Raw genomic sequence first — 15,089 nt, forward strand, 5'->3', positions numbered from 1 at the left:
AACACTGGCCTTCATATCCGCCCAGCATGTCTTGACACGGGCAAGAGCCATCAGTGCACCCTCTATGCACGTTGACCTCTTCATTGCATCAACATGCGGCACCGAACCAAGGAACTGCTGCACCAAGATAAAATAACTCTTCGGCTCTGACTCTTCCGGCCACAGACGACTCGCGACGTACCTCATAGAGAGTCCGGACAACCTGTTCAGCTCCGCCCAAGCGGCCAAACAGTCGGACACCGAAAGTGGGCGCTCTAGATTATGGAACTGCGACCAAAACAGTTCTTCCAATTTATGGTCATCCAGACTCCGAAAGTGTTCGGTCGCGTCTGCGGCACTTGCCGCCAAATCTAGATAAGTATTCGCCGCACTGCACTTCCGGTCCAACGAAGCATACTTAGGATCCCTGAACTTCATCCGCAGCATATAGGGCTTTCCAGCCGCGATATCTCCGGCCTGACGTAGCTCCTCCTTCATAGCTCTCATTGCAGAGCGAGTGTCCTTGGCCTCGACAGTGACCTTTTCTAGGTCCTTCTGTGCCACCCTATCTTCTTCTTCACCAAGCTTACAACGGTCGGCAGCATCCTTCAATATTACAACCATCTCGGCCATTTCTTTCTTGCTCTGGCAGTGAGCAGCCTGTTCGGCTTTTAGCTCTTCAGCCACTTTAACGGCAGCCGCATCACTCTTCCTCGCTTGCTCCTTGGCTCAGGCAAGTTCCGCCCGAAGGTTCTCCACAGCAGCGGCACCATCTGCATTAAGCACATATGTTATAAGGCACGGGCATCAAGCTCCTCTTATCCGTTGTCTTTGGAGACATTACATACCTTGTGCCTCGTCTAGCCGCTCATTTACAAGCGCGATGTCGGCATCTGCTACGTCAAGTTGCCGCTTTAGCTCGGCAGATTCATCAGTCCGGCTAGCCACCGAACGCCTCGCCACCTACATAGGAAGGGCGACATATTATACCTGGGATTATGATCCTCTGTGCACCGTCATTTTTGACAACACACAGAGTCTCAGGGGCTACTATTTATACAGGGCGCATTTTATATATGCGGCTCTGTCAAAAGGTACATCTTTTCGCGTACCTCAAAACCTGTCAGTAAACTCCTGACGGCCTCGTACAATCCACTTTCCGCGGATGAAATCCTTCTAATCACCGTGTTCATCAACACACGGTGTTCTTTTGAGATAGACGCTCGCCCGAGCAGATCCTAAAGGTGCCGGCCTAGTCCGACGACCTTTTTCAAAGTCCGGATTTGGAGAAATCCTCCGAGACGACACCTCAGGGTCGCCAGCCACGCAAGATGGTACAGCTGGGGGAGGCGTTTCGCTCTCCATCATCTCTGGACGGAGATCCCCGGAAGATGAGCTCTGCTGAGAAGGGTTGAGGTCCGAACTGCAAGGTAAAATTTTGGTTATCTTCCTCAGAAAGAAAACAGGGATATCACTCATTTTAAAACCCCCCTCGTTACTTACGGCTCGTTGGAGAGCTGATCCCCTTGGGGGCACAATGCGGCCGGAGCACTCTCCGGCGCCGGACCCTCTGATGAAGATTTCTTCCCCCGCTTTGAGGCGACCGCCTCCGGGTTTTCATAGGTGTTCCTCTTCTTTCCATGGATAGAGGAGTTCTCGATTCCTCCCTTCCTGACAGCCTCCTTCGCGGAGGCGGTAGCTTCCTTGTTCCCCTCTTCACCTTCTTATAAAGGCGCAATCTCCCGCATCCTGGTCAACACGGGATCTGGCGTGGTCTCAGGGAGGGGGGCCGGACACCTGATAAGCCTTGCTTCCGCTATCCACTCCTGTTTAAAGGATAGCTCTTTTAAGGGCGGTTTTATGATAAATATACGGATGGCGTGTCCGGGTATGGGGCTACTTACTTGAGTATCCGGGCGATTGCAGCTCAGGCCTGCGTCCTCGGACAAGTCCGGACACCTTGCTTGTGATCCGAAGAACAATTTGTACATCTCCACGGGCGTCGTGCCCATAAAGTGTTGGAGAGCTCGTGGCCCTTCCGGATTAAATTCCCACAGGCGGAGGGGGCGACGTTTGCAGGGCAGTATGCGGCGAATTAGCATAACCTGCGCCACTACGGCCGAATTGATGTCTCTCTCTAGGAGATCTCGAACGCGGCCCTGCAGCAAGGGCACGTCCTTGGGCGGCCCCCAATTAAGCCCTTTATTGACCCATGACGCTAGCCGTAGTGGGGGACCCGAGTGAAAAGCAGGTGGCGCCACCCACGTGGTGCCCCTGGGAGCTGTGATGTAGAACCACTCTCATTGCCATAAGCCGAACTCCTCTTGAAAGGGGCCCTCGGGCCATGGAGTGTCGGCAATCTTGCTTATAATGGCCCCTCCGCACTCTGCGTGCTGCCCCTCGATCATATTCGGTTCTACCTTAAAGGTTTTAAGCCACAGCCCGAAGTGAGGAGTAATATGGAGGAAGGCCTCACACACGACAATGAACGATGAGATTTGGAGGATGGACTCCGGAGCTAGGTCGTGAAATTTCAGCCCGTAATAAAACATGAGCCCCCTCACGAAGGGATCAATCGGGAAGCCTAGCCCCCGAAGGAAGTGAGATGTGAATACCACACTCTCACCGGGCTGGGGAGTGGGAATAGCCTGCCCTTGAGCAGGCAGCCTATGCGAGATTTTGCCGGTCAGATACCTGGTGTCTCTCAGCTTTCACACGTCTTCTTCCGTAACGGAGGAAGGCATCCACCGGCCTTGGAAGTCGGAGCCGGACATCATCGAAGGTCCTAAGCGCCTGAATCTGAAGCTTTGGGTGTTGGAACTCGAGGCAAGACGCGGATTTGATTGGATTGGAAGAAAATAGTCGAGCCTTGGTCCCTTTATAAAGGGGTTGAATACCAAGATCCCTCCCCGTGACCGTTTGGGACTCACTTTCAATTATGAAGCCATACAAATGGCGTGGTTGGGTTACCCCCGTCCTTATTGATGAGAATCCCAGAATAAGGGGACACGATCTCTGCTTTGACAGGACGTGCCAAGGGAACCGCCTCGCTAAACACGCTGAGGTGGGACAGTAAAACGAATAAAGGCTTGGCTGTGGCATGATGTCACGCTGCGGAATGCGTCAGCAGATTAGATTTGTGCGAATATTATTCTCTCTACGGTGGTATGTGGAAACTATTTTATAGAGCCGGACACTATCCTTGTGTTCAACATCTTCTATGAAATATTCGGAGGAGGAACCCGCCTTGCAATGCCGAAGACAATTTGCGCGCCGGACTCGTCGTCATTGAAGCCTGGTTCAGGGGCTACTGAGGGAGTCCTGGATTAGGGGGTGTCCGGATGGCCGGACTATGACCTTTGGCCTAACTCCCGGACTATGAAGATACAAGATTGAAGACTTCGTCCCGTGTCTGGATGGGACTTTCCTTGGCGTGGAAGACAAGCTTGGCGATACGATATGTAGATCTCCTCCTATTGTAACCGACTCTGTGTAACCCTAGCCCTCTCCGGTGTCTATATAAACCGGAGAGTTTTAGTCCATAGGATGAACAACAATCATACCATAGGCTAGCTTCTAGGGTTTAGCCTCTCTGATCTCGTGGTAGATCAACTCTTGTACTACCCATATCATCAATATTAATCAAGCAGGAGTAGGGTTTTACCTCCATCGAGAGGGCCCGAACCTGGGTAAAAACATCGTGTCCCTTGTCTCCTGTTACCATCTGCCTAGACGCACAGTTCGGGACCCCCTACCCGAGATCCGCCGATTTTGACACCGACAGTGGTTTGCAGGAATTTTGCTTATCGAATGTGGTTCAGTTGCAGGAATTGTTGTATTTTGCAAGAACTATGCTTACCATATGTGGATAATAATTTTGCTTATCCATTAAAGTTATTTGTTTGTTTCTCCAGTATAGCAATCTTCTCTAGTAGAAATCAAGAAAGAAAGAAAAGAAAAGTGTATCACAAAATCTCAAAATATACAAATGTGCTATGTACTACCATAACATTGTGCTATACAATCCCTTAGGTCATTAAAAATGAGTAACTTTGCAATGGATCTAATTAGTTATTTAGTGTCAGACACAAAACTTTAGGATTACCGTACTAGGATCATTAGCTTAGCATTAGACCACGTAAACATGATTAACGTAGAGGGTTTGAGACTCCTACCACCAACGGGTGCAACCATTAGCATAGGTGAGGCAAATGTTCCACACATGCTTGATGTGTAGTCGACTGTGGCGAGTACTGCAGTCTTTCCGGTCGCCACCAACACTGTCCTAGCACTGATGCCATGATGGCCTTCCCGTTGTGCAACCCCTCCCAAGACCTGTTAGAATGTGGGGAGCATGAGTAAACATTACGAGAATAGTCTAGCATAGGTGGTCGGTTGCTCTTCCATATGTTTATATGGTAGTGGCGACAAGAGACCAAAACCACTTGTTGGTTAGGTGCTCATCATTACCACACGTCAATTGGGGTGAGGGGCACGAACACTGGTTTGTGGCGTCTCCCTAAAAAGTTATCTTTTCTGGTTTGTAACCTCTAGTCATCAGATCAAAGATCCAACAATATTTTAGCACCATCGTCATCTCACACTCCACCATTCTTTAGATCCACCTACTCTGGGGTCCCCTACTCTCTGTCGATCTCTTTAACTAGGCCCCACAACCTTATTCATCATCATCTCACCGGTCCCACATTTTGCTTTCTCTAAGAAGGAGGCTTTTCGCATGATAGTTACACCCACGTGAGATTTATATGTTATATGTCGTATGTGTAAACTGGAGAGTACATACTTGTAATATGTAGTATATAAAATATTTTGGTGAGTAGGGCATTTTGGTGGAAGAGCTCCATGGAGCTGTTTTTTTTTTAAATCATAGTTCAAAGTTTCAAAAAAATATGGAAAAATCATACACGTTTATATGGATGTGTTTTACATGTGTGTAAAGTTTAATGATGAAATACATTGTGGTCACAGCTACACAAAAAAGAAAAAATTGTGCATTTTTCACAGTGAACAGTTCGTGCACTCTTTATCATAGCTCTCACCATAATGTAAGCTATCTTCAAATTTTATACATATGTAGTATACATCCGTATGAACGTTTGTGATTTTCTGATTTTTTTAAAACTTCAAAATGTGTTTTTCAATTTTGTAAATGAAAAGCTCCATGGAGCTCATCCTCCATTTAGCAATTTTCGTATTTTTGTAGTACATATACCACTTTTTAGGCAGTATGTAGTATTTTTTTATTATATTGTTTTATACGTACAAATATGAACTATTTTGAAAATACATTAAAAACTATGGACTCACTTGCAATTTTTCAGGGAGCTCATATAGGGCGCCTTATGCACCAGTTGACGCAACGAGTGCTCACTACAGCACCCTGGTGGGCCGGCCCATGAAGCTGCAGCAGCGAAATGTAGCCACGCTATTTACAGAACGTATGTTGCCACGTAGATTTTTGAATTATTTCAAAACATAGAAAAACTTCATTTCTCTTGAAAAAATATGAACAGAATTTGAAAGTCCACAGGTATAGAAAAGAATCACGAATTACAAAAAAATTATGTATTCAAAAGAGTTCATGAATTAAAAAAATCAACAAAATTTTAAAAAAATCATCAATTTTTTAAAAATTGCATAAGATTTGAAAGAAATCATCAATTTTGGAAAAAAAATCATAAACTTTCAAAAAAAATCACAGAAACGAAAAACGTTCATCAATTTTCAAAAAATTTCACAAAACTCTGAAGAATTTCATCGATTTTCATCAAACGTTCATAGATTTTCAGAAAAGTTCAAAAAAATCTGGAAAATTTTCATCGATTTGAAATTTCATTCAATTTGGAAAAAGTTCATCGGATTGAAAAAAAGTTCATCAATTAAAAAAATCAAAATTTGGAAAAAGTTCATCAATTTCTCAAAAAAGTCACCAAAAAATGAAAAAGTTCATCTATTTTGAAAAACTTCATAGATTGAAAAAGAAAATGTAAAGAAGGCAAAAGAAAAACAGATACAAAAACCGGTCAAGAAAAAGAAAACTACAAAAGTGCCCCTTCCGCCAATTAAAAAATTTCACAAAACTCTGAAGAATTTCATCGATTTTCATCAAACGTTCATAGATTTTCAGAAAAGTTCAAAAAAATCTGGAAAATTTTCATCGATTTGAAATTTCATTCATTTTGGAAAAAGTTCATCGGATTGAAAAAAAGTTCATCAATTAAAAAAATCAAAATTTGGAAAAAGTTCATCAATTTCTCAAAAAGGTCACCAAAAAATGAAAAAGTTCATCTATTTTGAAAAACTTCATAGATTGAAAAAGAAAATGTAAAGAAGGCAAAAGAAAAACAGATACAAAAACCGGTCAAGAAAAAGAAAACTACAAAAGTGCCACTTCCGCCAACTGAATAAAAATAAGAGGCAAAAACATAGTACATAGTCACCCCTCAAAAAAAAGTCAGAAGTGGTGTAGTAGTTCTAGTGGGTACCGTCTTTCTCCACAGAAGGAGAGGTTTCGAGTTTGAGTCGTCCGTCCGTCGCACTTCTTTTTGGAATTTAATAACAGAAAAAAATAATGAAGGGCAAAACGGGCCGGCCCATGAAGGAGGGAGGGGTGTGCGCTCGTTTGCGCCGACGCCTGTAACGGGCTTGGCTGTAAGGAGGAGGATGGGGAAGAAGAAGAAGACTCTGCAGCTTCACCATCTGCCTGACGTGAGTGGGTGCAGCCAGCACCAGCAGTGCATACTTTTACTGTTCAGTTATGCTTTCAGATTTCAGAAGTGCATCGATAAGTAAATTGGTTCGGCCACCGAAATCTCTCATTTATTACTATTTTTTACTGGGCGTTCGGCAAACCTCGGCTACGTGCTGTCGCAATTGGGCTTCCAGGACGAGCATGCCGTCAAGAAGGTGGAGACGGCTCTGGACATCATGCAACAGGAATGGTCTTCACCAGGGACACGATGTTCTTGTTAGAGTTAACCTTGTTCTTTAGTTTTTCATCATATTTTGTTTCATGCATGTAGTCGTGTCCAGCTACTAGGCTGCGGCTGTGTACTCACGTGGAGATGAGTTCATGTGTGTACACACAAGTTAGTAGTGGAATTAGATGAGTTAGTTAGCAGCATGAGAATAGGTCCAGGTGCATGCGTGAGTGGATTTGTGGATCTACCGGTTTGCATACTCGCTGGCCGAGTCATGTGGCCGTTGAGTGGAGCTGTGTGCTGTACGTGCATGCATGTAGGGGTTTGTTAGTGCCTTGAGACGTGGAGTTAGAGGCGTGAGTTGTGTGGCAGGTTTGCCCAGTCTTTGTGTATAAGTAGGTTGCATTAGTTAATGAAAAATATCAGGCCGAGAGGGCTGAGGTAAAATGTAGTTTCACCAAGGAGGAGAGCCTCACGGCAAAGCTAGCTTGTTCTCTTCCTTGGTACATGCGTGTGTGCGTGTGTGTGTGTTTGGAGTTTCTTAAATGTGTGTGTGTTCTTGAGAGAAACAACCAGAGAAGAGAGAGTTGTGTGAGGTAGAAGAAGAGCGGCGCTGCGAGGATCCGGCGCCAACAGTTCTGCCCCGCAAACCACCCCAGGCCAAGAATATTTTGTCAGAAATGTCGGCAGTGTGCTGTGCCATCTCAGTCACACAACCCCAGGGACAAGTTCAGGCTCAATCAAATCGAACGTGCGGTGCCATGTCGACTGATGGCTTGCCTTCTACTCCCTCCGTTCCAAAATAGATGACCCAACTTTGTAGGGAGTATACAGCAGTGCAGCATCAAGAGCGAAGCACGTTATCTTTGATCTCAATTAATACGGGGTCATGGGGCGGTGGCAGTGCCAATTGGTGTGCACCATTTCAACACTAGCTCTCCTGCCGTCAGATCTCTGCTTTTCAAGATGTCTCTGTGCCTGGAGTGACCCATGCGTTCGCCTGATTTCCACAGCTTCGCAAACGTAAGAGAGCTCAAGGTGCCTGTTGCTCGACTAAGCCTTTGCAAATCTTCCTGGTGGTGCGGAAGCCTACGTACTCCTGTTGTTGCTCTCTGCTTGACTTCTAACTGCAGTTGTTCAGTCTCTAAATGCATGCCTTCCTCTTAGTTTCATTCTTGTCATCCCAGAATATTTCTCATGTCATTGTTGTGTATGTATCAGGGGCATGGATTTGCGAGATGCACTAGCAGCTTCATCAATTTGAACTCTAAAGCATCTTGCATTGGCTCATGATGTCCGCGTTGTTACAACTCTACTAGTAGCGTCCTTCTTTGCTGTCCCTTTCGGAGTTAGTTAGCCCGTGTTATGTAGTCTCTCTCTCATATCTCTCTTTTGCATAAACTTATGTATCTAAGCAAAAAAAAAAATCATGCATTATCTAACGGTGAGTGCAGAATATCTTAAAGTTTTGGCTTTTCTGTACGTATAACTGTATTTCACTTGGCCCTACTTGGGATGCAAACTTGCAAAGCAAAGAGCAGTTGTATACTTGCATTCAGTAATTAGAAAGGAGTAGTCATGGGTCTTTCAAATATGCGGAAGTCCTACGAAGATAAGAGGTGTTGTTTTACATGACGAGATGATAGATTTTTTTTCAGAGTGTAATGCCAAAGACAAAACTAACAAATTAAAACAGACATATTGCCTTCACAACTAAAATGGTAAACTTTAATCTCAACCACTGATTTGCATCAGAAGTTATAGTTTGTTTTAAGGGGAGTGTACCCAAGCATACTTAGAAAAATGGTAATGTGTGTTGGATACTTGACCCATTCGCCTCCGTCAGCAACAAATCGTGCTAACTTACGACGATACAAGCCGAAGCCGGTATAGAAAGTTGTGTTACCATCGTAATGTTTTTTTCTTCTTTTTCTATAATTGGTTTCGACTTCTCTTAATCAGGTTTAGGGCCTGATTTAAAATTTAGCATAGAGCCCAGTATTTTCTACGCACGTATGGCCCTGATCCCATGCAGGGCCACCTGTAGCATAACTTTATCTTTGGCTTTACCATTGTGATCTTTAAACTTGTACCAAGCAAGGAATCTAATGATGACCGGTGGATGGAGTGTGCATAGAGCAAAGAATTTTCCCAGCTCTCTTGACAGAAAAGCAAATAAAGCAGCAAAGCAAACGCAAGGAATACTACTATGCTATGAGTATGCATGCCTGAACCATAGCTTGCTGTATCCATTCCATTCTATATACTAGTTCTGCTGTTGCGTGTCTGCATACAGTGCAGCTTGGTTTTCTCGTCTACCAGATCAATCTCTATGTTTGGCTTCTTTTTTGCTAAGCTAGCTTCTTCTCACCGGTTCACTTAAATCCAGCGCTACAATCAAGGTAATGTAACTGTGCCAATCGTCTATACTATATATGATCTGCAGAGTGCTTCTCTAATTTTGTCAACCTTTTGAAAGACTGTTTTATAATGAACTAGAGATCTTGTTGTTACTTCTTAAAATGCTTGCATTGATCCTATTCATACACATCTGTAGGAACGAAGAATTAAGCCTGGAGTCTTTTCTACAGATCCATCAGATCCATGGGTTAGACTGGACGAGCCAATTCAACTCTAAAGGAACCTGGAGATCCATTCGATACATCATGGGGAGGGTACGTAATCCATTCATGCATCTTGATCTTCAGCAATCAATGTTGCGAGCTTAACTGAGATTTGCATTTTGCTTGTTGCCTGACCACTTTCTGGGTTTGCATTCTATAAAATGTTTCACTTGTGTTTGAAGAAGAGGATTTAATTAAACCATGCCATTTGGTGAGCTAATTCCTTGCATTACTCATGTACTAGATAGGATGAATCAATGTTAGTAGTATATATGATCCATCTGTTGGGAGATGCTATCATTCCCTTCATTGGCATGGTTTTGTATATATACACACATTGGCCATTGTTTTTCTTATTTGGATGATAGTAAATTATTTACAATCCAGTATAAGCGTTTGATTGCACGCATTGTAAAGCATCTGTATATTCGTAACAAAGTGTGTACTAAAATTAAATAAGTAAAACCCTGAGGGTAACAATTAACTATTATCTTTGTTATTCCTATGTATTGTCTCTATAGTTAAAATGTGCCTTACAACTTGAAACAAAGTAGTGAAAAGGAAAGAAAGGTAAAGTGATGAACTGCATTCATTTATTATTATACACTGCAGGAGATCGGGATCAAGGCAAATACCATCGATGCTGCAGCAGGAGAGATACTCCGTATTGTGGAGGACACGAACGAACACGAACGAAATATCTACTTCTATGGCTGGCATGGACTCGGGGCATCCACTGTTCTCAGAGTGGTAGCCCAACGTCTTAAATCATCAGCTGCTCAAAAAATGAAGTTTGACAAGGTTGTCCACGTGGATTGCTCTTTGTGGCAAAGCATCAGAGCCTTGCAAAAAGCAGTTGCTAAGGAGCTAGAGCTTCCCCAGTCAGTGATGGCCATCTTCGACCAGCACGACGAGGAGGATGATTTCAATGGGATAGACCAGGGCTCTAGGGGAGTGATATGGCATGTCACAGGGGAGATCTTCAGAAAGCTTGCTAACAGTACATTTGTGGTGATTTTTCACAACGGGAGCAGCCACTTCATTGATTTGTACGAGTGTGGTGTCCCTGTAACAGCAATTTTGAGTAACAAGGTGTTGTGGACCTGGGGCAGGAGATTTCAGCTCTATCAAAGTTGGGAAGAAGTGGCTTTGGAAAACGCCAAGGTTGATGTTGACATTGGAATTGCGGAATGGCGGGATCATGCATTGCATGAAGAGGCCGCGGAGGTTGCCAAGTACATGGGTGTTCTTGAGCCTGACAAGATAGTTGAGTGCTTCCGCTATGTCTGGGCACAAAGACATGCTGGCTGTATCGACTGGGGGATGCATGCTTCAAATTATTGGGTATGTGATGGGATCATACAAGGTCAAGGTGATACATCTGCATGGGAGGTTAGTGATGGTCTGCATAGAAACATAAACTTGGACTGGATTAAGGAGGATACTGACATTGAGGAAGAGATTAATGCTTGCATTTCTGGTCCTGATGATCGCTGGGTTTCAACCACACACCAAGCCCTGATGCATGATCATGTTGGTGTGCTGCCTCCTCTGACGACATCCTTCTTCCTCCTATCAGAAAAATCAGATGGTAGGAGGGTGGTATTACCAGCTGCCATGTTCTCAGACAACAATAGGCTTCGTGTGTTACATCTATCTTGGTGCACCTTCAGTTTTACATCTCCTCCCTTCTTCTGTTGCAGCCACCTAAGATTCCTCCTGCTGGATCACTGCACAGATGTCAGAGAGGAGGAGCATCAAAGCAACAACCAAAATGGATCATGTTTTCAAAAGTTGTGGGTGTTGGACCTGAGGCATACAGACTGGTACTCAAAAGCGATGATATGTTTAATGGATGAACTCAGGGAGCTGAATATGGAGGGAGTTAGGGATTGGATGAGCATAGCTCATCTATGTGGCAGTAAAAGTAGCCTTGTCATGCTCCGAGTATCAGCCAACCCGTACTCTGCAAAAGAAATAGTGATGCAACGACCAGTCCTTAACCTATCGAGAGCCAACCACCTTACGACAGTCATCCTTGAGAACTGTGTTGGATTGGAACAAGTTCTCCCTTATGTTTTTCCACCATCACTCGAGTCATTTAGCTTCATCATCATTGATGCTGCTATTGCTAAGATATCTAGCATGTCCTTTGGGGGCCTCATTAAATTGAAGAGTGTGCTGCTGAGAGGCTTGATGAAGAAACTCGAGGAGCTGGACCTCTCGGGCACAGCAGTGAAGACCCTCAACCTCAGAGAAGTGGTAGCACCGAACCTCAAGCGGCTCACCCTATTGGGCTGTGAGAAACTGCAAGCAATACAATGGCCACCAAGTAACAAAAGGACAGAGAAGTTGGAGGTGTTGCGCATTGACACCGTCCGATCTGCATCATCTGGCCAAGCTAATTGGGAAGAAAAGAGCAAGGAGACTAGTGTTGCTACAGGATCATCGTGTATTGTTGCAGTTGCTGCTACAAAACGAGCTGCATCCTTTAATTGGTACATCTCTGTAAGGGATGCAAGGCTCCTTAGGTCGCTAGTGCCTGTCAAAGAATATTTCTGTGGGGTTGGACATGTGGACATGGCATCATCGCCTGCAAGTAGTGTTGTTGTTGCTGCTCATGGAATTAGACAACCTGGTCATTATTTATATGCAAGAGATATCATCTTTAAAGACCACCTACAGGCTGTTGCTACTAATGAAGGTGTGATCAGGTGGATGTGGGCTAGCCCGCCTGCTCTTGCTGTTGATAAATTCAAGGGCTGGTACATCCACATACAAGATGAAGAGGAGATAAAAAGTGGATTACTGCAACAGCAAAATCAACGGGGCAGCACCCAAGGAACTAGTATTGGTGCTGCTTTAATCCTCCCTGATTTTATATATTACTATGCTGAGATGCTACATGTGCATGATAGCTTGTCCATCACTAGCATCCTAGCCCCACGAGATTCACCTTGGGACTGGCTTAAACAGTGCCGAGTTGAGAGGTGCCCCAAGCTAAGCTCTGTCTTTGCTACTCCTACACAAAGTGATGATGATGGCGAGATCATATGCTTTTATTGGTTGACCGCATTTTGGGCATCCCAGCTCCCAATGGTGCACTACATTTGGAACTGGAGTACAAGATGCCCACCCTCCTTTTATTCCTTTAAACACCTTAAAAATTTGCACTTAGACAATTGCCCTAGGCTCATACATGTTCTCCCCCTATCCACGCATATGACTGTCTTGTGGGACCTAGAGACCCTTGAGATAGTGTGTTGTGGCGATCTCGTGGAAATCTTCCCTTTGAGTCCTGAGCGACAAGACAAGCAAACAATTACGGATTTCCCCAACCTGAGGCACATCCACCTCCACGATCTCCCTAGCCTGCAGCACATCTGCGGGAGTAAGATGTTTGCGCCGAAGCTCAAGACTATCAACATAAGGGGCTGCTGGAGCCTCAGGCGTCTGCCCGCCGTTGGCAAGCAATGCCCCGAGGTGAACTGCGAGAAGGATTGGTGGGACAGCTTGGCGTGGGACGAGGGTGATCCGAACCACCATCCTTCACTCTACCGGCTGATCCACTCGAGTTACTACAAGAAGGCCCAGCTGCCGAGAGGCACCGTACTCAGGTGAGATATATTTGGGTCCATCTCTCCATTCATTAATAACTCAGTGTGCTAGTCAGCTTAGTTTCGTCATCATTACCCAGTACTACTCTACTCCCAGTAATTTATATAGTTGATCAATCATCTTATTGGCAATGTATTATGCTGCTTTGTAGGTAATCCACCCCTTCCATGAGTTCATCTTCAGTTTGCTTCAACATAATTAGCATGTTGATCTACCAAGTTGAAGATTTCTCTGTGATATATGGTTGTGTATGTTGCCTATACCCAAAGTCATGTTGCTTGATTGGTTTGTGTGTGCTCTGCATCCGCATCGCCAAGGTGTGGCTCTGCATCGGTCCACATTGTAAGACGTGTTGTTGCGTCTTCCAGTTTGGTTTTGATTGGCTCGGTCAGCTTTGCTGGATCGACCCATACCAGCGTGCATCAAAGCAAGTACTTATCATCTGGTTGGAGAGATGATGGTACATGCTCTGAGCAGATAGAAATAAATAAGAGTGGCATCCAGCTTATGCGGCATGAGCCCCTGACCCGCTCATGCTGCTGCTATGCTCTCGCTATGTGGTGTGGTGTGTGATTGTCAGCCATGGACTGATTGTTGTAATAATTTGATTGTGCGTGTGATTTATGCAAAAGCTGTGGATTGTTATAAACTTGTTGTTTGAGGTTTCTCATCTGGCAAGCTTCAAGCTTCTATGATTTGCTCTGTTGTGCATTGGTCGATGGGCATATACGTTTGTTTAAATATTAATGTCAAATAGCATTGTTTAGGGCAAAAGGACTCCCTTTCTTACTGGCTAGCTGAGCTGCCTGCAAGCAGTTAGTGCCGATCGAGCTTGTGATAATCATGTAGTAAGTTTGTATATCTGGATTGTACAGAGGAGCATGATAAATCTATTAGCCTTTATTTATTTGTATCAAGTTCTCCAAACAAGATTATATGTTTAGAGTCAGGCATACATATAAATATGATCATCATCATCATCGACGCATCTCTATATGTCTTGTAATTTGCAGAGGATCATCACGAGGTTAAGCTAGCAAGGAAAACAGAGCGACAGAATATATACCCGAGTTGAGTAGTAGTGAGTTTGGCACTTAATCAGGAGCAAGGCGGAGCCATGCTCATCTTGATGCACCTTCTTGCATCCAAAGAAGAAAACAAAAAGTGGTACGGTACTAGAATGGTGAAGCAGAGTGAAATATACTACGTATGATAAGCTCGATGATATGTTTGCGTTTGAACTGTAGTACTGTATCTGTTCTGATATCGATGGCTTTCCTGTGGATGGAGCACGTTCAGACTTGACAGTGTGATTGCTGAGCGGACGAATTCGACCTTACAGATCAAATCCTTGGTGCACCGCTACAGATCAAATCCTTGCTTTTGCTTTGTACGTCCACAAAAGAGGAAAGAAAAGAAAACAGTAAAAAAGAGCAGTTGCACCGATCGACGGCTCCAACAGCCTCTCGAAGAGATTCTCACACTGTCTACCTGTGCGCTTACTAGCTTCTACCTCTCCATGCTCCACCGCGTCATCAAGTCAAGTCCGTTGCTCTTTCATGTTTATCATGTCACACGAGCCCACCAAATCTATATCATCATCACGGTATACAATTGCGTAGCCTATTACATGACACATTCTCGGAACCACTTTGTCAGTTTCTCGCAATATGTCCAGATGATGATGCAGTACAAAACTCTTGGAATGGACACATGTTCATGGAGGTGTTCACGGTGGCGGCCTGGGGGATCTGGAAGGAAAGGAATGATAAACACTTCAGAGGGATCCAGCTGTCCTTAGAACAGATTCAAGCATGATTTTGCTCTATTGGTCCATAGGGCCAAGCAGGAGTATGCTCCTTATATCCTGTCACTAGTAGCTCTCTTGTAATTAGGGGGATATCACCTTCTGTAACTCTTCTTCTCA

The 15,089-nt window shown here is 44.5% G+C and overlaps 1 protein-coding gene across 1 annotated transcript; it reads left to right on the forward strand.

Moving 5' to 3' along the window:
* The first annotated feature begins 9,145 nt into the window (after positions 1-9,145).
* On the forward strand, positions 9,146-13,793 carry LOC119288221. The gene is made up of 4 exons (XM_037567856.1): positions 9,146-9,322; positions 9,478-9,595; positions 10,157-13,161; positions 13,314-13,793. The coding sequence occupies exons 2-4, from the start codon at positions 9,587-9,589 to the stop codon at positions 13,315-13,317; spliced, it is 3,018 nt and encodes a 1,005-aa protein (XP_037423753.1). The 5' UTR covers positions 9,146-9,322; positions 9,478-9,586; the 3' UTR covers positions 13,318-13,793.
* The last annotated feature ends 1,296 nt before the right edge of the window (positions 13,794-15,089 follow it).

This window comes from Triticum dicoccoides, chromosome 4A (assembly GCF_002162155.2).
Source record: "Triticum dicoccoides isolate Atlit2015 ecotype Zavitan chromosome 4A, WEW_v2.0, whole genome shotgun sequence".
NCBI lineage: Eukaryota > Viridiplantae > Streptophyta > Magnoliopsida > Poales > Poaceae > Triticum > Triticum dicoccoides.